The following is a 27056-nucleotide window of genomic DNA, read 5'->3' as shown; positions in this document are numbered from 1 at the left end:
TTAATTTTGAATGCCAAATGCCTCTAAAAATCTAATGTGACGCATTTTGTATGAAACCTTTAGACCATAGGTATCTCCTCTTCACAACTGACAGGCAGGCTGAACATCAGCCACATGCTAATTGCGCATTTGTTAGCCAAAACCTGGGTGTGACTGCACAGCGAGGAAACCAATGAACTACATTAAAAGTAGTATTTCACCTGCTTTTGGAATCAAGACACATAATCCTTTCTTATTCTGATGGTATTGCTCTCCTGCGTCTCTCCTATTTAGAGCATGTATATTTTATGAAGCATTAACAACAAACAAACATAGACCACAAAATCTAAAGTCTGCATTAGTCTCCAAAAGTATCCACTGGAATGAAGAGAGATTTCAGAATCTGATCTCTCTGTAGCTGTAAAAACACAAAAGTCCAGATGTATATTTTAAGACATCAAGCCTAAAACACGAGCTATTTGTACATGTTGGAACTGAGGCTGTTGCTGTCATCCACCTGAAAGGATGAATCTCAGAAAGAATCATCTACGTTGAGGGTTATTCCTGCAGTAACTAACTGACCTACCTGATCACAAGGTAAAACGATGCAAACTGGTTTGAGTACGGATTCTAAGCTGTTGAAACTTTCTTTTGAGGTATGTACAGTAAAGGAGAAATTTCACATTATTTTACTGTTCCCTATGTCTTTCATCCGACTGTTTCTCCACTCCCCATTCCCCATTCAGGAAAAAACACAAATGGAAAAGGGGGATTTTTTTTTTTTGTTTTAATTTCTTTTTTCCCCTCAGATCTAGCTTGTGGATTGGGTTAAAAATTTTCAGGAGCAGAATATTAGGAGTTAATGACGCTCAGATTGTTTGTTCTTTACCTCATTAATAACTGCAACACACCATTGTTGGACCACAGCTTCCCATCTTTTAATTCTTCTCCTGTGTTGCAGAGGGGAAGGAGCTGCCCTTGCTGACAGACTGCAATTCCTATGGGACAGAAGCGATTAAAAATGTAACTGGCTCCTTGCTGTTTTGCTGTCCTGCTGGAAGAATTATTTCAGGGGCATTTAAAGGAGGGGAGGCATGGTTTCATAAGCACAGTATCTTTAATGAAGCTTGTTAAATGATAAGCAATTTTCTGCATTGAGAAAATATAATAGGTTTACTTTTTCGTTGTAAATTGAGATGTTCCTGCCAAAGGTTTCCATTCCTTCTTTGAGCCACATGGGCAGCGACTCCCCATGCGATACCACTGAAGGAGTGATGATCACCAAAAAGAGAAGACAAGACAGTGAGAAATGAGCAGCTGGAGGTATGCAGGGTGTGGGAGGGAAGGAGGATTTCCCAAAGCAGGTCACCGACAAAACAGACGCCTTCTCCTATTGCAGCTCTGTCCCCTGTCCCAACTGCCACCGCTGCACCCTGCTCCCACCGGCTCTGCTCCCCTGGCAGTGTAGAGGGTGGTGGGACCTTCTGTGCTCTAACTGGGGGGACAGGAATGGTAAGTTTTTTGATTTTTTTTTTTTTTTGGGCAATTCCTGGTTGGGCTTGCATGGCAAAATCAACACCTCTAGCTCTAAGTAAGGGAAGAGATGGCCACAGTTCAATAAATACAATGAGAAGATCTGGAGCCAATTAAAATGTGACAAGGCTATAAAAATACAGCCAAGGTAAGTAAGGTTAAAAACTCCCAAACCTCTCAAATGACCCTTCCTCTCCCCCCCCAAACAATGGATGGGAAGCATCCAATGGCCAGGACATTTGTGTTGCAGTGAATGCTAGCGTCATATATCAAATTAAAACCTAAAGGATCAGCTACTGAGGGAATGAATTCCATGTTCCCTCTCCTGCACAAAAGGCCACCAGAGGTTCCTGGGCTCCAGTTCACATTCGCATGTCTTAGCCTGGCTTTTCTGACCAGGCCTGAAGAAAAGCACTGCAAAAGCGTTACCACATCAAAGAAGTTAACATTACTGTGTTTATGACAACTTCAGTAAACACCATCCCAAAGTCTAAAGATTCTCAATGCACGAGAGAGTTAAATGGGAAAATGAATAAAATCAGTTTTACCAAATATAACAGTCAGAAACAATAAACTCCTGCAACCGTCCTGTCTCTGGTAGCTTGCATTAAAATATATATAAAGTGTTCTGGGAACTGAAGCAATGCTTCAGTTCAATAAAACTAATGCAATTAAAGAGAAAGAATCCTGTTTTTCCCCCGCTTGCAATTTCAAATGAGAGCTTCCTAAAACTTGTGACCATTGCTGGAATCCAATTCAGGACCCCAGCTTATCAAATTCCCAGCTCTGGCACCATGCCTTTGAGGTATTATAAAGTGCTGCTCATCACACCAGCTCTGCCTATAAATGCTCCAGATAACTTCAAAGTGCAGACACCCCATTTTGAAACAAGTGTTCACTGTGAAGCAAAATGGAGTCACCAAATGTGTGCAGCCTTCAGCCGGTGCTTCTTTTCTCACAGGGCAACAAAGGAAAATGTGTTAGCGCAAAAACCTCTCCCTGTAACGTTTTTCTTTAAACTTGGGAAGCTTTGCAGAACAGCTCACCTAAACAAAGCCGCAGGTTCCTGAGACCCTGTAAAGCAAGCATCTTATTCTGTAATTCATCCCAGGGCTGAGAAACCGCCAAGCTAATGAGCTCTCCTGCAGCCTCTTCCCCTGCAGGTGCTTCCCTGGAAGCACAATCTTAAATCAGACACTGCCATGCCAGATGTAACCCCCCAAGCACCAACCCCTCCCTCCTAATGTGGCATAAGAAAGCCACGGCAGCACCAGCACCTGGCTCTGATGAAATCACAAACTTCTTTTCCATTCAGACAGTGGGAGCAGAATTAATTCCTCAGCTGCTTTAATGCTGATAGCCACATCTTGGGAATTCAGTACAGGAACATATTAATCTCTCTGATAGGTGATACTGCAGTATATTACTGGTGGGGGAGCCAGCACATCAGCACTGTGATGGTGACCCTGACCAGCAGACGACTGAATGGGTAAGGAGAGAAGGAGCTGCTCTAGCTTGAAGGCAGAGCCTCAACTTTGGCAGGCAGTCCTTCACTCTTGTCCCACTACTAATTTTCCAATGCATTACTTTGTCACTTGCGGATCCAGAAATGCTCATTAGGAAGGTATGTGACAGCCCCTGATAATACATGTCTGTGGCAAAATAACTGATCCCTCTTCGCAGCGCTGATCTTTAATGCTCACAGAGCACGGTAGGTTATTAGATGGAAGGCACCCTTTGACGGCCTCTAGCGCAATACGTTACCAGGCAGCAATGTGCCAAGTATCTATCACTTACAGAATAATGTTGTCCCTGAAAAAGGGCCTGGCAGCAGGGATTAGGGGAGGAAGAGAGTTTAATTATATTTGTGGACGAAAAGATGTCCCGAGCAGAGTGGGCAGCCTCATTATTTATTGGCTGTTCAAAAGCGCTCAACACAATCTGAGAAACAGATCAGGCTCTGCGATACGGTGGTTCCCATTGTTGTTACAGACCCTAGCCTTGAACTCCAGTTCACGCTGAAGAACAAAATTACCTCTTAAAATATGTGGTTTACTTCTGAAAATGAAAAGGGTAAGAGATGTATTAGTAATGTTGCCATTAGTGAAGGCAGCTGTTTTTAGATATTTGGTATTTCAGGGATGTGAGTTCAGCATCGTTATTAGAAGTACAGCTTACCATATTCCTCTGCTAACTTTCCAACAGTGAGCAGATGGTTACCCTATTACCAACCATTTGCATTTAACATATTGTAATGATTTATATACCACATGTCACCCAGCAAAGGGAAAACAGTTGATGGCAACTAATTAGTTGAGTGTGAAGACGCATAGCTCAATGTATATATCCCTATTGTAGTAAAATTTTACCTTTTCTGTTTTTAATAGGTTTAATGAGCAGCGTAACAGAAATACTGACGGCAGTTAAGCATGAACCACCATGTCCCTCTGTCATCAGGACAGCGTCTCTACATTAGCCTATATACCATTTATACATTACAACATTGATACCAATATTCCTGTTACATGCCGGGTTTATAAGTGATGGTGCAGGGAGGACAGATTATAACACTCCATGGTGCGTCTCCACCAATCTTTCTTAAGTGTATTTCAAAGTACTTTATAAATGTTAATATATTGGATACATATTACAGGCCAAGATGCATCTAGAGAGGGTGGAAGCGGGGATACTGCATGGCAGAGGGGGAAGACGCTTTGTGTAGCTCCCATAAAGACAGAGATGGATTTAGGGGTGAAAATGAAAACAATCACAAAGTGTTCCAAGGAGTTTATAAGGAAGAAGCAGACAACTATTGACATATGCACAAACATCCAAGTCAGAGGATAGAGTCAAGGTTTCACAGAAAGAGCATAAGTTTTAGTAAACTGCCCCCAGCACTGGGCATGTGTATGTACCATATGTATTTCACTATCCATAGTAAATCCCAAGGCCTGATCAGCCTTAACCTATGTTATGAAGCTATGGATTATCAGCCTCTTCCTGAAATGTTTTTGTTTGTTTCCAGGCTTATTTCAAAACAGTGGTCTTCACCCCCAAAATTTCAAAATAATCGCCAGTGAAGTACAGCTATGTCACTGCAGACTACGGCAGCATGTCCTGCATAAAATCCATACCAATCATTCCTTTTTATTAATTGCTACCTGCTTAGAAGTCTGGATGAACTGTTGTGTGAGCAACCAGATGCTGTTCACAAACAGACTCTAAGGCTCCAAGGGTTCTGTGTGCTGCAAAAAGCTAAAGGTCTCGCACAGGAATGGTGGTATGTCAAGAAGTTCTCCAGTTCCTGCTCCCTCATAATGTCATTAGGACACCTCTTGCCATTCAGCACCCTTTCGTTTCTAGCATGTCCCATGGATCTAACCAGGACACAGCTCGTTCTCCTGCAGAGGGCTGCAGCTAACGTTATGCGTTCCTGAATGCATCAGCAGCCAGGCTTCCTCTTGGGAATGCTACCTGCAGCATAACCCCTCGTCTCCTCTTCCCTGACCATAGTGCTGCCCACTAAATTCACAGCACTGCTGTTTCTTTCTGTAGCGCTTTTCCTACTTTTCCATGATCAAGGTTATATTCTATGAGAACAGAATTAAAACCTACCCTGCTGTTCAGCCCAGTTAACAAGATGTTATATTTGTGTTTTACCAAGGATTTCAGCTGCTGACTCACTGGCACAACAGCCTGCTGCAGTCAAGTAAGGACCACGGCGATCCCCTTTGTGCACGGGTCACTAGTACTGCTGACATCCATTAATCCTGGAGATGGACTCAACACTGAAGGAGGGGAAGGGTTCTCACAGACCCCAGGTAATGAGACTATTAGACCTTGACCTTTACTAATTCACTTCCCAGTTTTCTGAATAGGTGTTTCCGTGTGACTGTACGACTGGACTTTGCAGAACTGCCCTGTTTCACATCAGCCTTATCACACAAAGAGAGAAGACGGACTGAGAGGTGTGGTTTTTTCTCACTTTTTCAAACAGGAGCTGGGACAGCCTTCTTACTTCTGTCCTCCCTCCCTTCCTTCCTCCCTTCCTTCCTTTCCATCACTTGTTCTCCCTCACTCCCTCCCTCCTCCTACATGAACACATTTGAAACTCATTGGTTTAATATGGGTAACTTCACTGAAATTAGTCCCCATTTGCAGGATGGCAGCTGAAACTAGTATCAGGTCTTGTCTCTTGTTTCAGCACTTCTTGTCATGTATAGGGAGTGATACACAGGATTTACTATGGCACTGTAGTAGAGGGAAATAAAGAAGAAAGGCTGCAAAGTTAACTCTCTTAGTTTCAAGTATTTCCCTAAATCACAGCTGAAGGATGGCTCATTTATTACAACTAACAAAAAAGATTAACACAGAAACACCACCTGTGTCAAGAAAAAGTACATGGATATTCTGGGTTCAGCTACTACCTTCTGAGGCACTTCACACGCTGAGGAGTATCCAGTAAAAATCAGCTTCTAAGCACATGTGATTAGGTAGTGAGATGGAAGAAAAGAAATGTCAGGCGATCTCACAGTGCTGGTACTCCTGCAAGGGATCAGACTGTCAAATTAAAAAATAAAAGAAAAAAAACCCACCTACAAGCTCGTAGTTCCTATTACTTGTGAGATAGTTGGAAATGTTTAAACTTTTAACGTGATAGTATGTTCTACCACTCCAGCTTTAACTTCAACATGAAGGACATCCCTGTGCCAGGAATCATTTGTATATGTGATCCAGGAGATCCTTAAGCTTATTTCAGTGTTTGCATAACATTGAACTCTTTTGGAATGGAAAGCTTAAAGGAAAGAAAGTTTCTGCAAGATATTGGAATCACTGAATTTATTCAGAAAGGCTCTTTGGATAGCTTTTCAGCATAAAAAGCGATACAGGAAGAAAAATTCTCATTTCTTTCATCAGGAGTTTTATCTCTACTCCTTTAATGTTCAATGGCACAATGAATTATACTAAAAAAAGGTTTGGTGCCTCTTCTCAGACACCCTGATCCTGCACGATATTGAGCTTCCTTGAAAGTCAGCTGAGGGAGATCAGTATGGAAATGCTTGATGTCTTGCAAAACAGGCCAAGAAAAGATGATCAGATGCTAATGAGCAAAGATGGCAAGTGAAACCTGGTGATTTAAACCCACCAGTTTCAAAAGTGAATAGCAGAATTAGAGACCTAGTGAGCCGCCCAGACTCCACTGCTCTGCTCCTCTTCCAGCCACTACAAGACTGAGACCACTCTGAGCTGACGGACAGCCCTTGTGTCACCAGGATGGAGGGTGGAAACCAGTATTATCTGAACATGGGCAGGAATAAAGTCCAGCCAGGACACCTGTACTGAGTAAAACATTGGAGACTACTCATGTGTGAATAAACACAGTGACCATTTAATTATTTCAATTCCTGATGATCCTAGATTTGTTTACAGAAAATGAAGGACCATTTTCCCTAGTGACATATTACAGTAGATATATTAAAAAAGCTAATTGCACTCGGGAGTTAAAGATAAATTGACGTGGTCTTAAATACATATATTTCTTTTTATTTCCTGTTCTCTAATGAGTTCATAATTTAATTGGAGAAACTGCTAGATTCCCTCCAAGTACTAGTGAAAATCTCAAAGGAGAACAAGCTGCTTAGGCAAGTGTTCTCATAAAACAAAGACTATCCAAGTATGGGAAATAAATACTAGAAACAGGAATGGTATTCAGTTGTCCTCTTAAAAGCTTGAAGCCTACATATCTTCATATTGATGATCTGGTTCTGAGCTGAACATTAATGAAAACATTGTCTATTATGAATAAAACTAAAGCACTTCTATATATTACCGCTTCCCTAGGGCAAAGTTCTGCTTTTGAGTAAATTGCAGAGGGATATTATCACAGCGCTGTCAAGTGTATGCCAGAGTAACATACAGATTTAATCCAATTAATCCATCCGTAGAAGAAACCAGAGGATGAAACCTGGTAGAACCCAGCCGCCACACTGACCACCTACCGACGGCAGCAGCGTGCGCCCCCGGCTCGGGGGCAGATCAGCCCTGGGGCAGAGCAGGGCTCTCCCCTGCCCCACATCCACCACAGCGGCACTGAGCGCCTGGCCCAGGGTCACAGCCGGCAGGAGACAAAAAAGCCCCAACTCCCTAAGCAGCAAACGTGCTTTCCTTCAGACTAATTTCTTCAGATGCTGAGATGGATTTACATTTTGAAAAGAGAATGTGAGAGCAAGGATCTGTTAAAACTGAGGCTACTTTTCACTTGCATACTGTGAGTCAGAGGTTTCTATTGCTGCTGGAACTGCAACCGGAGCTGAGACAGGGTCAGAACCCCCTGGGGCTTAAATACAGAAGCTTCAAGGCGAGAGAGAGTATAAAAATAAATTCCAAAGGGCTTAATAACGTTGTACAGAGGCTGGATATTCTGGTGCCAGAAGGAAACTGGTGGCTCTTAGATCAAAACCTAATCACCCCAAAGCAATAAGATCCTTTGTTTTAGCCAGCTAGTCATTCTGTCACCCACTGGGGCAATGTTTTTTTACTAGCATCCCAACTTACTGTTAACTTACAGTCTATAAATGTACACGTCACTGACAGTACGGTTAAAGCAAAAAGACTTTGGAATGATGGTGGTTGAATCTTTAGCAGCTTGATCCAAAATTTGCTAGCAACCTTTTGATTGACTTCAAAGGAATTATTATCAGCATTTTAGTGAAATTCTCCTACCGCCCCCCCCAAAATGTTAAAACAGGGAGCTGTACCTCACAGCTTACTCCCAAGACTGTCCTTCACATGGAATCAAAGGCAGAGCCCACAGACAGCCCAGGCCACCTCTGCAGCAGCAAAGTGAGAGACACCTTCCTGATGTTACCACACAACACATTCTGATTCTCTGCAGCAAGGCCAGAGGAGGGGAAAAATGTCTGCTCTTTCTTAGTTTCCCACCCCAGAAGACTTTATTTATGCATTAGTCGACCTTTCTAGCCGTTAGGACCATCTTGCTTCAGCAGTTAATTAACACAAGTGCCATAATTTAATACAGTTAATGCTACTTTACGCCCTTTAATGTACCTTCCATTAGTGATATTATTGTAGTATTACCCTGTAAATTAAAACGAGATCAAGAGTAAGAGAGGCTCTCTTTAATTAAGGTACTGGCACACTACATCGTCCATTATTCACTAGAAAAAATCACCCTGATTTAGTGAAGCAGACCATCAGTAAGTCAGAATCAGTTCATGTGGATTATTAGGTTTCTTGAATAATGTGAGCACAATGGGGTTGCTGAAATTGCTAACAGCCACGTTTCCTTTTTTTCATCACCTTAATAAATACACAATGGAAGTGGTAAATTGAAGATGAATAAATGAGTGGTAATAGAGGAGGTAAGGCGCTCATCGAGGGTACACAGGTTTTCATCTCTAATGCTACATACATCAGGCTTATTTCACACCAAAATGCAAAGCAATGACGAAACAAATCTTACATTAAGTGGGCAAATCTCCTATCTATAATTCATTGTGAAATATTAACCACCCCAGCGTCCTGTATATTAAATATGGTGGCTTTAAGATAGATGCTTTTCACTGTCATCGATCCTTAAAATACAGCATGAAACAAACTGCTATTTATGCTGCCTTTAGAAATACGCTATTATGAACTTTGGTGATTTGAAGTATAGTTAACAAACAGGTTTTTTTCAGTAAAAGGACTAACTTTGAGATGTGTCTGCTAGCATCACTCGTCTACCACATGTAAAGCTCCTCGGTAACATCCCTTTGTATCCCATCCTCATGGAACAGCCTAGTCCAGCTTTACTAAATGTACACATACATCAGGTCTCAAAGCCCAGAATATGAAACATTGTAGGAAAAAAAATAAAATTTAAATTGTAACTTAATTTCCAGTCAACATCCTAAATTAACGTGGAGCGGCTGGGAAGCTCAGCTGAATCAGAAACAGCAGCACAAAGCCCCTGGTGTAACCCTTGCTCCTCTCCACTGTGTTCCCATGCTCAGGGCACGCCAGGGTACATGACTATAATGCTGATTTGGAGACTCTTGCAGGGGGAAACCAATAGGGTTTCTGGTAGGAGACCAAAAATACCTAAAACCTATTGCAAGTTCCGTTTGGTGTGCCTAAATAGTCAGGGGCTGTGTGCTGCAGCCTTACAGCTCTGCAGCAGTAAGCAAGCCCATAAAGTCTTTAACAAGGAAGCCTCAGAACATATTGAAGGAAAGGCCACCAAATCCCTGAAGAGCTGTTCTTCTCATTAGCAGAAGACTGATAAGAATTCACATGAATCTAATCTAGTGAGATACTATTACACATCGGCTATTTCTTTTAAAGCATGTGTCCAATTACTGCAGCATTTAGACAACAAGCATCAGCATCAGATAAGTACCCTGTACAGTCACACTTCATTTCTATAGATAATTTTTCACAAGATTGCCATGCCCCAGATGTGCTCAGAAAGTTTCTGGTTCTAATTTGCATGCAATGCACTCTTTTTTAATCCTTCAGATGCTTTCTTTGATAAAGTACTCATAGTCTAATTGATGTCAGATTAAGCACCAAATGGGTTTTCAGATGGGGAGCAGCTTTTCCTTAAAGTGTAAGGACCTTCAAATCCTGAGCTTTGATATGATGCCTCTGTAGAGCTAAATACGTGGAGCCCAGTGGAGAAAGGATACACATTAAACAGAACATACGTGTTATTTTTTATATACTGCGGCTAACTTCACCGAACTATTTCAAACAGTACCTTAAGCTGCCCACGATCCACCTAGGCCTCCAAGAGGCTTCTAAAAAATAATTTACAATGTAACTATGAGAGTAACAAAAAGAATTCTTAAAACAGCAGCATTTATCTTACACTTTCAATTAGTGATTCCGTATGCGTGAGTATGTGTTTGGTATGGACACAGAAGATTGTAACTACATGCTAAATCTACAGTCCTAAGAAATGTATTTTTGATGTCATATAAAAATATATCGGCACTGCAAAAGCACTTATGCATTCAAATCTGTGTGTGGCATCAATTCTTCCTTTATATAAAAGTTAGGGCAATATTTTTCAATAGATTACGTCACAGTAATTTGATTCTATTTTGATTTCATCTATTGATTTTTGCAATATGGAAATGCTTATGAACATGAAGGTCTTGTATGAAAGAAGTAGAAAATGGCAAACACACTACAGGAGTAATAAAAATACAGTAGCCAGTGTTCTAGATAATCACTGTCTCTTTTCTTTCACTCAGTCCTGAGTCTGCAAAAAATGCCCTGGTCTTCCAAGATACGTTAGCTTTTCTGTTCGTTTGGATACTTAGCTTCTCTTAAAAAAAAAAAAAAAGTTTTTTAAAAAGGAAGATCTGAACTCTTTATAGAAGAAACAGAGGAGAAGGAAAAGGTACATTAGAAAGGTGAGTGAATTGCAATAGAGAAGGTCTTATTTATTTCTTCCAAGCAAATTGGCATCCAAGACACATGTAAAGGGTATTACCCTCCTGCTTGAGGTCATCAGTCAATTGCTAGTTTGAGCTGGGAAGAAAATTTCCCGATAGGGATGTCATTGCACAGTTATTATTTCTGGGACTACGGCACCTGCTGCCAGCCACTGCTTGCCCTAGAGGGACTATTTGTCATGAACCCAGTTGAGTAATCATCTTTGTTATATTCAAATCAGTCTCTCTAAAAAACATTGTTGTTTTTTTCCATTTTACTTCAGCTTTACTGCTTTTCAGAGCTAATTAGAGTACAAGGAACGGACTCTAATCTCTGCCGCCTTCCTTGTTCACAGGCAGTTCATAGCCAGACCTAGCGGGAAGGGTCTGCGCAAGGGCTGCTGTATCAATCACAGCTCACATTAGCCTGAAAAAGTTAAATGACAAAACAGAATCTCTCTTTTTGGTTAACTGCCATGAGATCAGGCTCCAGCTATATAAAAGCAGACTGTCCTAATGCCAGGGTGAATTCCTGAGCCAGCGTAAGAAATGGTCAGCACCACACTGCTCACGAGATCTAGGGCTCAAGATCCCAGGCTCGTGACAGCGAACACGCAGGACTTTGTGCCGCTGAATCAGACACCTCTAGTACAACCAGAAACAGGCTTCAGCTGAGCCAGGCTTCCAATGCACACGTCTAGGCAGAAAATGTCAGCACGTTTGGGGAAATAAACCATTTGGAATAACCTCTAAAACCAAACACACACACTTGTGTCTAAAGGTGTACGTTCTCTTACCTTCCGTATACCCTTATGTCTGAAATTGCATAAAAGTAGCGTGCCAGGTGTTGCTCATCTACATATATTTCTCCAGTTGCTGGCCTAAGCAGTCTTATCCTCAGATCTGTGATGGTAAAGAAATCTCTTAACTTCTTGGTTGTGTCAAGCTGACCATAAAGAGAAGCCATGTTATGAAGCCGAGGTCCAGCAAAAAAAGCAAATCTATCTTTAATTTCAAAGTGGATTATTTTACTATTTGTCATGTACCCAGTAGAGTATTCCTCTGTGCAAATGATTTCTAGGACTGTGTGCTGTGATAAATCCCTCACTGATTTTGGATCCATGTGGAAAGCATCTAAACAGTCCGTGGCATAGTATTGGTAGGGCTGCCATGTTCGTCCATAGTCGAGTGATTTCTCCAGGATCATTTGGTCTGGACGGCCAGATTCAAAAGTGATAACTATGTTATCTGTAAGCTCAATGGTTTTGTTCCAGGAGAGCGTGATATTAACATGAAGAGGCTTTGGATAATCCTTCCAAGTTGTGGACTGCCAAAATGTGGAGGGATGTCTTCCTTCAAGATCAAACATCAGTTCCGGGGGATGAGCCAGTTCTTGGGTACTCGCATCACATTCATTATTGCACATGTAGGGATTCCCCTGGAAAAGAGCAGAGCAGTGTTACAAGAGGCATGGTATAGGTGACTGTGACACATAAAGATGTTTGTTTGGCACAAGAGAACTGCTGCTTTTTCTCCAGCAGTTAAACCAAGAAAGAAAAAACAAGTGCTTGCAAGGAATACCTTTATCTTAACAAGATTGATCCTGGCAGTTTTACCTGTTGAAGTAAATGTACAAACACACATACATAGCACCCTTGCTTCTGTAACATAAACATTTTTCTTAGTATGTTTTAGAGAAAGGAAAGCTTATTTACCCTGAACGACTCAGACCAGCGATCGAGTCACAGAAGACTGTGAACAGTAAGCAAGTCTGTAATAGCTCAGTAACTCCAACTCTTCCTAGAAAGATGTAGCAGCTGAAGAGAATTTTTTTTTAAAACACGTATGTTCCTCAAGGGTTCTGCTCACGAAAGAAGTGATTTTTAGGGCAAGTGTTTTGAGGTCAGCGGTGCAGCTCACACGTACTCGGTATGAACCAGTACCCAGTATACCCTCAAGTTTCCTTTCACCCGGCTGTGAAATTTATCATGCTTAACTGGGCTCCTGGCTTAGTACCGGCTTGCCGTAAAACATTTACACTTGCCACCAAAAGCCATTAGAAAAACAGCACTCTGCCAGCTCTGGGGCTTGATTCAGACATCTGCCATCTTATTACAGGGTAGTGAAGTACTTCAGGAAAGACTTTTCACAAGGCACTGGCTCCAATTTATCAGAATGAGATAATCCAGCACTTGATTAGGTGGGAGATGTCAGCAGATCCAGCTGGAATGCTGCCGAGGTGGCTGGAGCTCTGAACTGGGGGGTGAGTTAAAAACAGCAACAAAAAAAGCTTGCCAATAGTGCACAGCTTTTACTGCTGCTTGTCCTCTGTAGCAAGGTGAAAGTGAATTATTTTCTTCCTGGCCTTTTGATGCATTAACTTGCACACTACGATCTTCTGCTTCTTCACAAAGGCTATTTTGTCTGCAGATTGGGGATATCTTGCAGCAGTTGCCAAGATATCAGACCCTGTAGGCTGCACTGAATCACATCTATCTAATTTCAGCTTTCAACAACACATTAGTATTTTGCTACTTGTTCATTCTTTGTTTGTTCCAGATAGCAACGGCTGCTCCGTATCCTTCCCTCCGTCTCACACACGGATGGTGGAAGAGGCCATGCCTCTTTTCACTGATGGTCAGCACTGATGGGGAAAACGATGCACATGCCTATACCTAGCAGCGCTTGACAGGGGCATAAGTGTAGCTGTTACTGTCATTAATCACCATTCCCCTCACCTACCCTGAAAACAGAACAAGCCCTTGTATGATAATCAACCTTTTCTTCTAATTACAGTTACGCTTCTCTCCATCGCAAAGCCTCAGGGCAGTGAAGCAATTCAATGCCATCCAGTCTGGGAAACGGGTTTCAAACATGAGTTTCCAACTTGGCTGCTGCTCTGCCCCTTGACATATGCCCACCAAGCACAAGCAAATGGGCTCCTGCACTCTGACCAGCAACCTGGGCAGGGAAATACTATTTTCTTTCTCTCTCTTTCTTTCCCATTAATACAGCTGAATGCTAAAACTGACAACGATTCATTGGGACTTGAAGCTAGGAAAAAAACTGCATGACAACAAAAAGGGTTATTTGAAAGCAGCACACTGCTTGTTACACTGACAGCTTCAAAGCACGCAGCTGTAACTGGAAATACTCTGCAAAACGTGTCTGTAACTCCCTGTTACAGCTCTGATTTCAAGCTCACGGTTGCTATTTCTATGCCTTCCTTTTGAATAAAACAGTGAAAATCAAAAATAAGTTTCAAGCAGAACAGAGAAAACACCGAATTTTTAATTATTTAAGCTTCATTTAATATATCAGACACAAATGCCAGAATTTGCTAACTTACTTAGGCCTTTTCCTTAGGGAAAATACACATTGTGAAATCTGTAAGGTTCCACACCCTTTGACTATATGTACATATCAGTTTTGCAGAAAATGCTCACAGTTGTGCAAATCACAGCTTTCTGAGGTTTACTAGAAAAATCTGGTCACTGCTGTACCTATCCCCACAAAGCAGCGTGCATACCTATAATGTATATGCTTCTGTCATTGTTGGAAAAAGCAACTTCACCGGGAGTTCGTGGGTGTTGAAACCCAGCAAATAAAAGCTCCTGGGTACCAGACAGGTGCATTAAGCTCTGCTGAGGGATGGCTTCGGCTTCCTGCTCCAAAGCACCCACTGAGTCTGTTGTCATTCTTCATGTTAAAAACTAAAGCCACTCTGATCCGCGAGTCCCTGCATGCTGGAGGAGGCACGCTTTGTGACTTCCAGTGGGTAATCCACATTGTGTAAGACATATTGTTTCTTTCTGAATGTCAGTGGATTTCTTTTGCTCCCTTTTTCTTTCATCTCTTCCTTTTTAGCAAAAGCTGAGGTGCCAATATAATCAGAGAATGCAGGGAGACGGGTCTCTAACAAAACACAAGCTAACGTGAACACAGTAAGATCATGAGAGCTGGTAGCAATAAGGTACCTACAAAATGGTGCAGTGAATGCTAAAAATCAGCCCTAGCTGGCTACTGAATGGTAGTCTACATCTCTGTGGGCACAAGGCTTTTTTTTGGGAAAGATGAGGCTGTTCACATTAAATGGTCAAAGTGCTGTCCTGCACCTCAAAGTCTTACCAGCAGTAACATCAGTGGCACAACCTGCCACTGAAACCCTGGGGTAAGGGTATCACTGCAAATGAGAATCCTAATAAAAAGCTTCAGGCATATCCTACCCAATAAATGGAATTATTCTTTTAATTTTATAGCATGAAATTCTCTTTTAAGACTCGAATGATTGGATGACACCAAAACAACCTGCGTGGAGTTCAGTATTCTAGAGAATATTAGGAGAAAAAAAACCCTAAGCTGATATAAGCTGATACAATAAATGTCCTGAATTCTAACGCAGGGAGGGGGAGAGAAATGATGAGTTTAGGGAAGTTCCCCTCTGCCTGCTGACACGGACGTCACTGATGTAATTCAGAAGTATTTAACTTGGTTATTGCTTCAGAGGCTTGGAGTCAGATTCCCATTTTCTCTACCAGCATCTTGGCATTAAACTGCTTCTAATTAATCTTAAACATAATTAGCATGTTAAGTCATACTTACACTACCAAAACAGTGTAAAGGGGTCTTACCCTACATGAACATCCCTTAGTACACATTAATATGAAAACAATTAATTTAACTGGCATTAGTTGCCTATTTTAATGTCTTGATCTCTGTGATAATCCTTTTTAAGATCTATATCTCAGTAAAATGAATACAACGAAGAGAAACCTTAGCCAATCTGTGAAAAGTAAGGCCGTTCTGTGTCGGGGACACCTAAAGCATGGAACATTAGCAGCCGTAAGTAATTCTGTGACCAGCAGGCAGCCGTAAACTGATCTTCATTCAAGCCTTCCAAGCAGCAGCTCTTCAGCTGGACAGGGTGGAAAATATTTGTAACTTTTCAAAATGGTATTTAAGCCATTAGGACATTTCTAAATAATTAAACCCTAATAAACACTTCTAAACACTTTACTGCCAATTAGCATAAAAGGTAGCTGAGGCTTTCCCAACACCATGACCATCCAGAAGAAACCCACTATCTTTCTGTACAGTAATTGGAGATGCATATTAAATAGCTCCTTGCAGGTAGGCAAATTAAGTTGGTATTTATTTTGTTTTAGGCTGCTCATGGAATGAAAAATATTACCAAAACTACTGACATAGTCTACAAGCTCTGGCTTTAGGGCGAGGTACCCATTTTGCAAGCATGGCAAGGGCACCTGGCTGCATCACACGGTCTGGTCACGCTCAGTGCCCGTAACTCTCAAGTGGAGTTACTGAAGAAGCTGCTGACTAGGGCTGACTGGTACCAGTAGGGTTTCCCCTCAGCTGGCTGGATTTAGTTTGTTGTAGCACTCAGTGATGTCTGTTTGTGCCAGCCAGCTTGAACCCTCATAGTGGTGTCTGAGGTGCTCTGCAAGTGTCCCCACCTGGGACGTCCCTAGACATCCCTCCCACTGGGCAGGAACATCGCCTTACCAAGTGCATCTCGAGGAACAACTTGGTGGCGGACAGGACAGTGACCCTAGAGTGAGGGTCTTGGCTAAAAACAGAGGTCTAGCAGTAGTACGACCTTTGAGCGTCAGCAGGGGAGCCAGCAGCCGCGCTGCAGCTGCTGTTCAAGGGTTAAAGTCCAAGCGCTGCTGCTCAGGCAAAGCCAGTCTCTCATCAGGACAGCTCCTCAGCGCATCCGCGCAGGCTTAGGGCTTGATTGAAGATGTTGCTTCTTTCAATCTGCTTCCTGTCCACTCTAACGCCCCATGGACTTTTTTACTCAGGAACAAAGACAGAGTGGCTTAACCCTTCTGCAGCATGAATATTGGAAGCTGTATCACAGATTACATGCTGTAATAGACACCTGGCTAAATCCCTATAGAGGATTATAACTTGCATTTTCAAACTGGTTAAGGCTGCTGAGGTCAAGCAGACCAAGATTTTAAAAAGGAGCAAAATAAATTTTCAGGAAGCAAGTCACAGCAGCTGATTTCTGTACCACTGCCTCAAGGTAGTTAGCTCAGATGTGCAAAACCAAAAATAAATACAGTCTGCCTCACGTTTGGCGTGAGGTTGTGCAGTAAATTACCACATTTGAGTCACACTTTTGGCAATAATAGAGTATTTCTGTCTTCCTTTCCAAGAGATCATTACAAGCAGTTCGCTTGGTACTGTGCTGTACATTGTATATTACTAATTAGCCAGTAATAGCTAATAGCAGCAATTGCCCTAATGCTTACATTTTGCATGTGGTTTCTAACAAGGTATTACCTGTTTACCGTGACAGCGCCAGATAATGAAACCATTAATTGGGAGATACTACTCATTAGGCATTGTCCTACTAAGGGCAAAGAGTCAAGAGTGGTGGAAGATTGGCAAGGCACAGAATCTGTCTCATGATAATTGATGTTATCAAACTGACTACATCCATTAGCTGGTTTGAGAGCATCTCGGTCAACGTCTGCAGAATTATTGTTGTGATGAAGACAGGGATGGTTGTAGACAGGAACATTTTACCATCAATAGCCTTTCATCACTGCAGTGACAGCATTTTAAGTTAAAGTGATTTAAGTTAAGAAAGAAAAAGTGCTAAAATCTCAGTGGAAGATTTGATGCTCTTTCACAGAGCTCCCAAGTGAGAGGCATCTGGATGACGAGACAAGCACTTTGAACTCTGAGCAAAACCAGAGAAAAGAAAATAAAAAGCATGTTTAAATCAATAACTTCTGGGGAGACTTAAAAAGATTAAACCAGGGAGGATCTGACTGGCCAAAAATAAATAATAATGCTTAACAACTTTGTGCACTTTTAAGCTTGGAAGTACATTGCAGATTATGGCCCTGACTCCGCAACAAACTCAGTGCAAGCAGGCCCTTAAAATTCAGATTTTTAAAGGATATTTAAGCCTTTAAAGGCCTGGAACATAGCCTCATGGAACACAGACCTTGCTAATTAATCTTCACGACAACACCTCCATGAGATATGGGATACTATCCCAAATTTACATACAGATGCAGAATTAGAGAGAAATGCTTTTGCGTGATGAACTCTGTAATCCCTGATTATATTGTCCTGTTTCTTCCAAAGCCTTTTGGTAGATCATGTGAAGGCATTCTGGGCACTCAGAGTAGCTCTCAGATTATTAGATCATGCCTCTCTCCAACACTGTGAACTGAAAATGTATAATAGGAAAAAAAAATAATATTTCCAGCACCAAATGCATCGGTGCATTTGGCAAATGCACTTAGGTCAGCCCATCCATGAAAGCACTCCTTGGACAAGGCAGCAGAGGGTATCAATCTCCAGCGTAATGCTCAGCTCACGTCAGCACATTTTTGTCCAAGTTGCTTTTCTGGCCATCCTGCTGCCCTGCAGGACCTCTGGCAAGGAAGGCACGCAGGAGCTACAGGGGGTCTCCTCAACCAGGAATAGCTTCTACTGTCAATAACAACCACCTCGGTGTCTCTACCTCATGTTTTGTGGTCTGATACAGATCTCATCTTGCTCACTTTCTGATTATTTTGGACTATCCATGAATTCAGTGTGGAAGCCACTGATGGGGTAGAGAAAGGAGAGGTCTAAAACACTACAGCTGAAAGGTGTCATCCCGGGGCAAGGGAAAGCCAGCACAAAGGCAGGTTGGTCTGTTATCACAGACAGATGGTCTCAATTATTGTGGTGATCACAGAGGGAACATGAGAGCATCAAAAAACTGAGAAATCAAATCACCTTGGTGGTGACAGGGGGAATCAGGGTGCTGGAAACACTGAAAAACTACCTTTTATTTTCTTTTCTTTTTTACTGTGGTTATAAATTATTGCGGCCAGACTTTCAGTCCACAAGGGAAATGTATGGATAGCAAAATGTCTGAGAAACGTGTGAGAGTGGGGAGTGCTTTAACAACCCTGACCAGCCCCACCTGGGTCCCTGGCCAGGCCCTATTTAAGCTCAGGCTGGGGCTTTCATCTGCCTCGTTTTCTTGAGTTGGGTTCAGTTTTCTTTTGTTTTGTCTCCTGCTGCGGCTTCCTCGATGACCCTGCTTTGCCTGCTTGCTGTGTGTGGGGCGGTTGATGGACGGTTTGTGTCTCCTGGTTGTGCTCAGGTCATGTGGGATGGTGCCCACCGGTGAGGTCGCGGCTGGTGCTGGGGTGGTCCTGTGCCCTTGTGTTGCGTGACTCTGCTCCTGTTGCTCTTTGGTGCTCACTGAGGGATATGCAGCGAGCGAGGAGGTAAGACACAACAGAAATGCAAAGCTCCACATCTGGCCCTAGGCGACAGTAGAGTAGGTTTAGATTAGCTGAGTATGTGAGTATGAAATCAGATTGTGGGATGTGAAATCATGGGAGCATGGAAATTTTTTGTTGGATAAATTTCAGGAAGACTGATGGTGTGAGCAAATTGGAACACTGCAGTCTGGGTGGGCTCCGGCAGTATGCTGCCGGGGGTGGGCCAGCAGCCCCCCCCCCCCTCCCCGGGATGGGCAGGGTGGTAGGTGTGAGCTGCATTTGGCTGGTGCTGCCTCGCAAGGGGTGGGATGTGTGGGAGTGGCAGGAGGCTTTGTTCTAACAGATCACACAACTGAAAAAGTAAGTAAATGTAACTAGTCCCATTTTTCCTGCCTGCAGACAAACTGAAGAAATGTGCCTTGCCACAGTGGTGGAGGCAGGTAGGACATGATGGTTGTGGCTTCTGCAAAAGGTTGCTCTTGGAGCTTTCTAACTGGTGTCCAAGGAAGCTCCATCTTCTACCCCCGTGGCCCCTACCCCTACAATAAAGGTTTGCTTGCCCTCCTGGTGGGCAGCTGTTGAGTAGTATCTCTGGAGGCTCATGCAAAGTATTGATGCCACAAGTCTTGGAAATTGAGTACCTTCAGATAGGCCAAGAATTCCAACCTGATTTCTGTTGTCGACCAAGTGATGTAAGCAGAAGAGAGCACCCATGTGGTGTTTAATGGATGAGCTACAACAGTGTTCAGAACCCTATCTCATGCTAGTTCCAGTAAACGTGTCTTTCTTGGACAGCTCTTCGGGTAGACCATTCATTGCAGCCCCAAAAACCAGTCGCAGTCATGCGCATACAAACTCTCATGTGAGGCTAGAAATAAGCAGCGTAGAATGACAACTAAATGTTCTAAGGGTATCGAAAAATGAATCTAGTTTTGTAATGACTTAAATGAAAACTAGATGGGTCTGGATCTCTCCACTAAAGGACAGCATTATTGTGATTTTTTGGTTTGTATTTTAAAGGGAGGTACAGTGAAAACTGTTTTTCACAAGGCTGTTACTGGTTAGCTAGATCTTAATGTGGTAAACATTTTGGAAGTAACAGGATGGGCTTATGCTGCAGTTTAAAAATCTTCTGTCCTTAATACATCTGGACTAAACCTTCCTGTCATCAAATTGCCACTTCAATAGTTTAATGATAATGTTGCATACACTGTTTCCTTATTGAGAAAGATGCACAAAACCCTCTATTCTTTTTTTTCTCTTAGCCATAGTATTTTTTTAATCTGGAAGGTTTCTAAAACACTATAGTTCCATTAATATTGCTTCAAGAATTACCTGACTGTCGACCAAACAGTTACAGCTTTTTAATAGCACAGCTATCCTACAGTGTCTAAATATTCAGAGTAGAACTGAAGATGGCTGTATTTGACTTGACATTGTAAAGTATTTCATATAAGCACATTCAAAAATGGACAGTGTAAAATAACAAACTATTACTAAACAAGCGAAGAGTTTTTTGTTTATTCCTACTGTATTTAAATGTAGAGTAATAAGAGAAGCCCACACTGGTACATGCAGTCACTAAAAAGCAAATAGTATGAAGAAAAAACACTTTTAAGATGACATCCACTTAACCTCTGTGCAGGTTCCACCTAGGTAGTGGAAGTCCAAAATGCTAATGTCTCACTAGGAGTATGTAAAAACAACCTCAGCACTTACACATGTGGTACATGCAATAACTCAAGCTACTTGCTGGGCTTGGCTGACTGAACAACGCTATAAGTAATAGGCTTTGTAATTTGTACTTAATTTGGGAATTTTCAGGTTCAGGGAAGCTCAATATACGGTCACAGAGCAGTATTATATAGTTGCAAATGGGCATGTTTGTAAGGGTGGGTGTAAGGCTGCACGTATGCAGATGCACGCAGGGTTCCTGTCCTGCTGGGGCTTTGCACCTGCTTGCTTGCTACCTTTTCCTCTGAGCACAGCAAAACAGATCAAGGGCTTCCAATCACTAAAGCTAATTTTACACTAAATTAGAATGAGGCTACTCTTTAAAACAGCACAAATGTAACTCTTCTGGGTTTGGAGGGGGGCCTTGAAACATTTAGAAAAAACTTAAGAAATCCCATTGTGTCAGTTTTCCAGTCCAGCAACTTCCAGTGGATCTAATGGAAAATCCCTTTCCTTCAGAGCTGCACCTTTGCTGTGGGCTCAGCCGTGCCTCAAGCAAGCCTTAGCCTGCAACCTAGCAGTGTGCTGCTTGCACAGAGCAACACCCCTGCCCCCACACTCCTACTGGGGAGCAGGTGGTCTCTGAGCTGGCAGCTTCTCTAAGGACAAATTCCCTGCAAACTTGGGAGATCCCACCTCTGTACCTAGCAATTATGTTGCTGTGTGGTGAGCTGGATGACAGAGCTGATGTGTCTGGAAAGCAAGTATGTTTTCCCTGTCTTAGTTTTCCACTGACTCAAGTGCTGATACTGCCCGAAGGGATGCAACAGCTGGGGAAGCCAAGCGGTGCAGATTGGCTTAAGGGCAACATGAAAATGCACTCTAAATTGTGAACAAAGAGCTAAATTATGCCTGTGCTGTCATGCTCACGCTTATCTGTTAAAAGGTCATTTACGTATACAAATAGCTACTTGTATGTGCAAGTGTTTATGCTGTAAAAAAAAAATATTCTGGGGGTGTAAATGTGTACTGGATGTGGGCCCAACCAGTTCTGTCCCAACAAAATGACTTTCGCTACATATGTCACCTCAAGGCATTTGTCACCCCAATGATTTTATTCTTACGAAGGGCAGCAGGATTTAGGACAAGACATTCAGATTATTTCCTTTCCTACAGATGTAAACACAGCACCTGCAAATGCTACTGGGGTCAGCACTGAGGGTATTTCTGTTGCAATCTCTACAATCTAAACTCAGGTACGAAGAAATATTTTTTTTCTACAGGCAGTATTTTTTTTCCTAGATACATATACATGGTAGCATGCTTCAGATTTTTTTCTTTGCTTCATCTGAAAATGCTATTCTTTCCTATGAGTAGAACTGTAGAATATGCTATACCAGGGAAGTACAGCTGAGTTTGATTGAAGGTTATGTTATCTCATTGTGATTGTAGGTTTCGCTTTTAGTCTGCCAGCATTCGGAGCTATCACGATGAAGACTGAGATACCAAAATGCACTGTATCAAGCTACTCTGATGGACACAAAGTTTATACAAAACTTTTTTTCATGCACCAAAACACATAACTCTTGTACTAGGAAGTTAAAAGGGGAAATAACAAAACCAAACCCCAAACCTAACTGCCTTTGTAAAGACAAAGAGTCCTTGTTTAAGTATTCACCCTCAGGAAAAAGGTTTTACCATTTATTCCCTGCTTATAATTTCCACCAACTTAAAAAGATACTACCTGCTTGCCTAAATGTGCAGCTACAACAGACAGTCATTCTGCATGATATCTGTGGGATACCGAGTATGAAGCAGAGTAAGACAATGAGCAGAAGGATACCAAATCCTCTGTGGTATTTATTAATGGTTGCCTGTGACAAACCACTGTTGCCTTTAATAGTTTTCCTGGGGTGATTCCTGCTTCCTCTGTGGGAGACTTTTAAGACTACTAGAGAGGATTCCTAAGGAGTAGTTCAATAACTTTTGTCCAATGTGATGCAAAAAATAGTTGGAAAAATAGTATCTCAAATTTTGCTTTATTTTTTCCAAAAGGAACTAATTTTAGGACAGATGCTCTAATCAAATACCTATACAGCCTACAGAAATTAATGTGTATATTATTGAGAGCCTTACCAAAATAGTAAGTTGATGTTTTATTAATCATCAGAATGAGACAAACACTGAGTGCAATTCAATAAACAGTTAATTCCCTAAATCTGAACAATCTTTTACTGTGTTATCATTGTAGACAGCTTTGCTAAGCCAAGGCAGGTTGTCTTCCCCAGCTATGATAGTCCCTTATTTGGCGTATTATCACACCAGTTTCAACAGGCTACCCATGTCATAGGATGTAGCAATGTAATGTACTTGCTATGAATAAGGATAGCAAAACTGTCACTTCAAGCTATAAGAAAACTTTATCAATCCATGTTTATGCAATATTGCATGTTTATGTAGCATTTTGCTTATTACTTTGTAAGCTGTAAATCTCCAGATGATTTACAAGCAGGTGTGTTCAGCTGCCCACAGAGTTACAGCTGGGGGTGATCAGACAAAGAGGTGAAGTAATTAGTGCTCAGACCAAGCTAAGCCTGGAACACACCCTTTTCCTTTGCCCCACAGGCCTTTTTTTCAAAGAGTTTTTTTTTTTTTTTTAATTAATTACATGGCTAATGCCATAGAGAAAAGAAACTGCGGAGCCAGACAACAAATAAAAGGGACTGAAGTGACAAAAGAAATTCTTTGTATTGGGGATATCTCAGCTGTACTTCTGGGACTGTTTGCATCTGTAGGCACTGTTTGTCCTCCTCCTGTGTTATTGATTCTGTGCCCGTGGATTTCATACAAAATTATATTCCTACAATAACCATAATTTTATTTCTGATTCTTAACGTCAGTATTGGTTTTGACAAGTTCTGACCTGTTCCTGTATTAGCAATGTGCCTACTGCCATTTTTAATAAACTTTAGAGCCGATGGATTAACACTGGGTGTCAAACATGACAATTAGAATTGGTGATGTTATGGAGAAACACTGGTTTTAATATATATATATATATAAACTTACTATTGCCATGGAATCTGCACTCATTTCTGTTGTGTTTGATCATTTTTTGCTACAGAATTCCCAGGCTCAGAGGACCCTTCCGTGTATGTGAACCACTTAAAGATGAATGAAAAGGAACATAAACAAAAATGACAATTGTAAGTGAAATCCAATTTCACCTCATTTCTCTTAAAAGGTGTGCTACATTGTTTTCCCTTCATTTGTGTTTGTCAGGGTGAGAAAATAAATATTTTTAATGAATCACAGTGTATACCTACATAGTGTGGAATTGTTCCAGAAACAAAATCAAATGTTGGATTTTAATCTACAGCGAAGGGATGTCCTATTAGTATTCACAATGAATTGTGTGATGTCTGCACATTCAGATTATAGCACATAGTGCTTTGAAAGAGAACAAAGACACTCATCAAATCCACATTATGATACTCCATCAATGTAAGTAATTCAATCAAAAAACCATACAGTATCTTTTCAGGAAGGGCTGCAAACTTTGTGAAAAACTAGTAATTTGTTTAGTTCTGTGCCAGAAATTGTCATGTTTTTTCCTTTATTACCTATATCCATAATTAAAAACAAATAACTGCACGGCTCTGAAAAAATACACAATAACTTCCTACGCTAATTTGTACTATGACTATTACCTGCAAATTTATAGTTCGGTATGGTACGTGATTCCACTGACTCCTAACAACCTTTCATTTTCAAAATTTATTTCATCACAGCATGTTGAAATATAGAGAATCCAAACTGGCTGGGTGGCAGGGCAGTGGGAAGGAGAGCAGCTGCTCTCCTGTCCCCTGCAGAGCAGGGGGCATAATGCCTGCAGGATCCCTACTGCTGCCCCTTGGGCACTGCTGCCTTGGGTGGGAGACTCAGAGCAATGGGAATCGGGGATAAAACCAGTCCCCAAAAATACTTCATGGCCTTAGTTACTGTCCCAAATGACACGGAATACTTCCTGAGTCTGAATGAGTGTTTTCTACCTGAAATAAAATATTGCACCTCTAAGTGCAAGAAAGGCTTATGATAATGTGTGTAATATTTCAGTTAACGCATCAGATGTGTAGCACATGAGCAACTCCCCTGAGCGGAGCCAAGCTTGCTTACTGAGCTGATTGTAGAGTTACTCCCACCCGGCGATGAAGAGGCTTCCTTCACCACAGAGCTGTGGCAAGACTGCTGCGGTACGGCTTCCACTCTGAACTCAGCTTGCCTCCTCTGTTACAAGGAACAGCTACCAGCACATCAACTGGGATAGCTCAGGCAACCCCGTTAGTAAGAGCAGGGCAGCCTGCGCTGTGTAGCACTGCTCGGCACCGATGCTTTTGCTTACATGGATATTGTGCTGCCAATTTGTTATCTGTACTGTTAACACTCTTCTGAGGTTAAGCCTGGGTGTATATGCCAGGATGAGACAGCTGTAACTCATGAAAACTGTAGAATGAATATACACTAAAAAATGTTTGACTTTTGGTAAGCATTAGGTGGGGAAGTTTTTCGCAAGGAGAGACTGAATGTAAGTTTTCTATAGCGGAAAAAACAGTCTTTCTGCAATTGCCTGCTGGGATGCCTGAAGGTAAAGTTTAACGACAAGGATTCCTTTTACCCTAATACATTCCAATCTATTATACAGTAAGTTGATAAGAGAGGCTCTAAGTATGTTCCTTTCCGCCGTACCACCCTGGGAAGCTGTAAATTACAGCATATTATGTTCACTATCAGTTCTACCTATCACAGGCTTGTCTTACAGAAGATGTGATAAAGAGAAACACCTTGGATAAAGTAATGCAATTAACTGCTGCCGTTTGAAATCTGAAAAATTACTTTTTCTTATCCCAGCCTGTCTAGCTGTTCAACCATTTTTGAGCAAAAATGCTGTTTAATGACTTGATGGCTGACTGGAGGACTACTTTCCAACAGATTCTGTTTCTTGTAGTGGTACAGGGCAGATCAAAATCTTGCACCAGCCACCAGTATCCTGGCTGTGCAGCCCAGAGGTCAGGGATGTTCAGGGGCAGGAGCATACCGGGACAGCCCAGCTCCATCTCCAGCTGCCTCAGTGAGGGGTACGATGGCGACATCACCTCCTTATCACTTGGCTGTGCTTGAGGTAAGATGCTCTGTGGCTGGGTAAGGCAGCACCCGAAGCCAGAACGGCTTGCAGTTGCCTTGCCACAATGATAGATAACGTCCCCATGTGTTCCTACGGTTCCTCTGTAATTTAAACAACCTAGTGTTGTTCAGCCTTTATCCTTAAAGGGAGTTCTAGGTCGCCATTTGTACTAAAGGAGCTATATGAAGTGCACTTATTAGAATGAGAAATACCTGTTTATAAAATGAGTCACTATTTGTAAGGGTACAAAAATAAAAGACCCGAGAGAAGGTGAGATATTCTTTCCTCCAACACAGAATTTAGGGCTATACTATGCTACAAACCAAACCATGTGCCTCTTTCTTTAAAGATATGCAGCATTTACATTTTTTATATTAAAACATTTTGCATATTCAATCTGAGTATTTTTGGCCCCTAATAAAGTGTTTTAAGGATAAGAAGTGGCATTGCTTTGCTTATAACAATGTCTTTAGACAGCTTACAAAATCACCCTGTTCAACATGGCTGTGATATGGTAATGCAAAAATATTAATAAAAAAACCAAAGGAAAAGGAACTTGAAAAGATTTATGCCCATAGATTTATTAAATTTCATGTCTTCTAAATTTTGATTGGGTATTTACTGAAAGTCCTGCAGTGAAATCAATGGAAAATAACTCCAAATTTTAGCTGATAACTTAAGTCAACATAGGGCTCTAAATAATTTTAAATGGTTTTGAGATTATTTTTGTGAATTTGAATAATTGGTTAAATAATTCTTTACATGGGCACTGGAAATTCAAAACATTGGCCAACAATTAAAATGTACATAAGAAAGCAAGCAAGCCTGCTACATTAGCTTTGATTTTAATAACTCATAGTGACATACTAAGGTTATTTTAAATAATGTATTAGTATAATTTATTTGATAAACAAGCTGAGAGGTACTTGGTTTTGCCATAGAAGCTATTTAAAAAAAAAAATCTGCTGTCTACCTCTTGCT

The 27056-nt window shown here is 41.6% G+C and overlaps 1 protein-coding gene and 3 long non-coding RNA genes across 8 annotated transcripts in view; 3 read left to right on the top strand and 1 right to left on the bottom strand.

Moving 5' to 3' along the window:
* The window catches only part of NTNG1 (netrin G1), a 158779-nt gene that overhangs the window by 78604 nt on the left and 53119 nt on the right, over nucleotides 1-27056 (bottom strand). For all 5 annotated transcript variants that reach the window (XM_037403775.1, XM_037403771.1, XM_037403773.1 and 2 more), the window contains exon 3: nucleotides 11753-12393. In XM_037403775.1, coding sequence (XP_037259672.1) covers nucleotides 11753-12393 — 641 coding nt within the window. The remainder of the gene's footprint in view (nucleotides 1-11752; nucleotides 12394-27056) is intronic.
* On the top strand, nucleotides 1176-10968 carry LOC119155304. The gene is made up of 4 exons (XR_005106679.1): nucleotides 1176-1302; nucleotides 1379-1491; nucleotides 5177-5480; nucleotides 10773-10968. It is a non-coding gene; the product is annotated as an uncharacterized LOC119155304 (long non-coding RNA).
* On the top strand, nucleotides 12267-15175 carry LOC119155305. Its single transcript, XR_005106680.1, has 3 exons — nucleotides 12267-12352; nucleotides 13074-13218; nucleotides 13515-15175. It is a non-coding gene; the product is annotated as an uncharacterized LOC119155305 (long non-coding RNA).
* Nucleotides 18889-27047, top strand: LOC119155302. The gene is made up of 4 exons (XR_005106677.1): nucleotides 18889-19222; nucleotides 22070-22149; nucleotides 24018-24099; nucleotides 25010-27047. It is a non-coding gene; the product is annotated as an uncharacterized LOC119155302 (long non-coding RNA).

Source organism: Falco rusticolus, chromosome 11, assembly GCF_015220075.1.
Source record: "Falco rusticolus isolate bFalRus1 chromosome 11, bFalRus1.pri, whole genome shotgun sequence".
NCBI lineage: Eukaryota > Metazoa > Chordata > Aves > Falconiformes > Falconidae > Falco > Falco rusticolus.
Note: the sequence above shows the minus strand (reverse complement) of the source record. Positions and strands in the feature narration are given on the sequence as shown.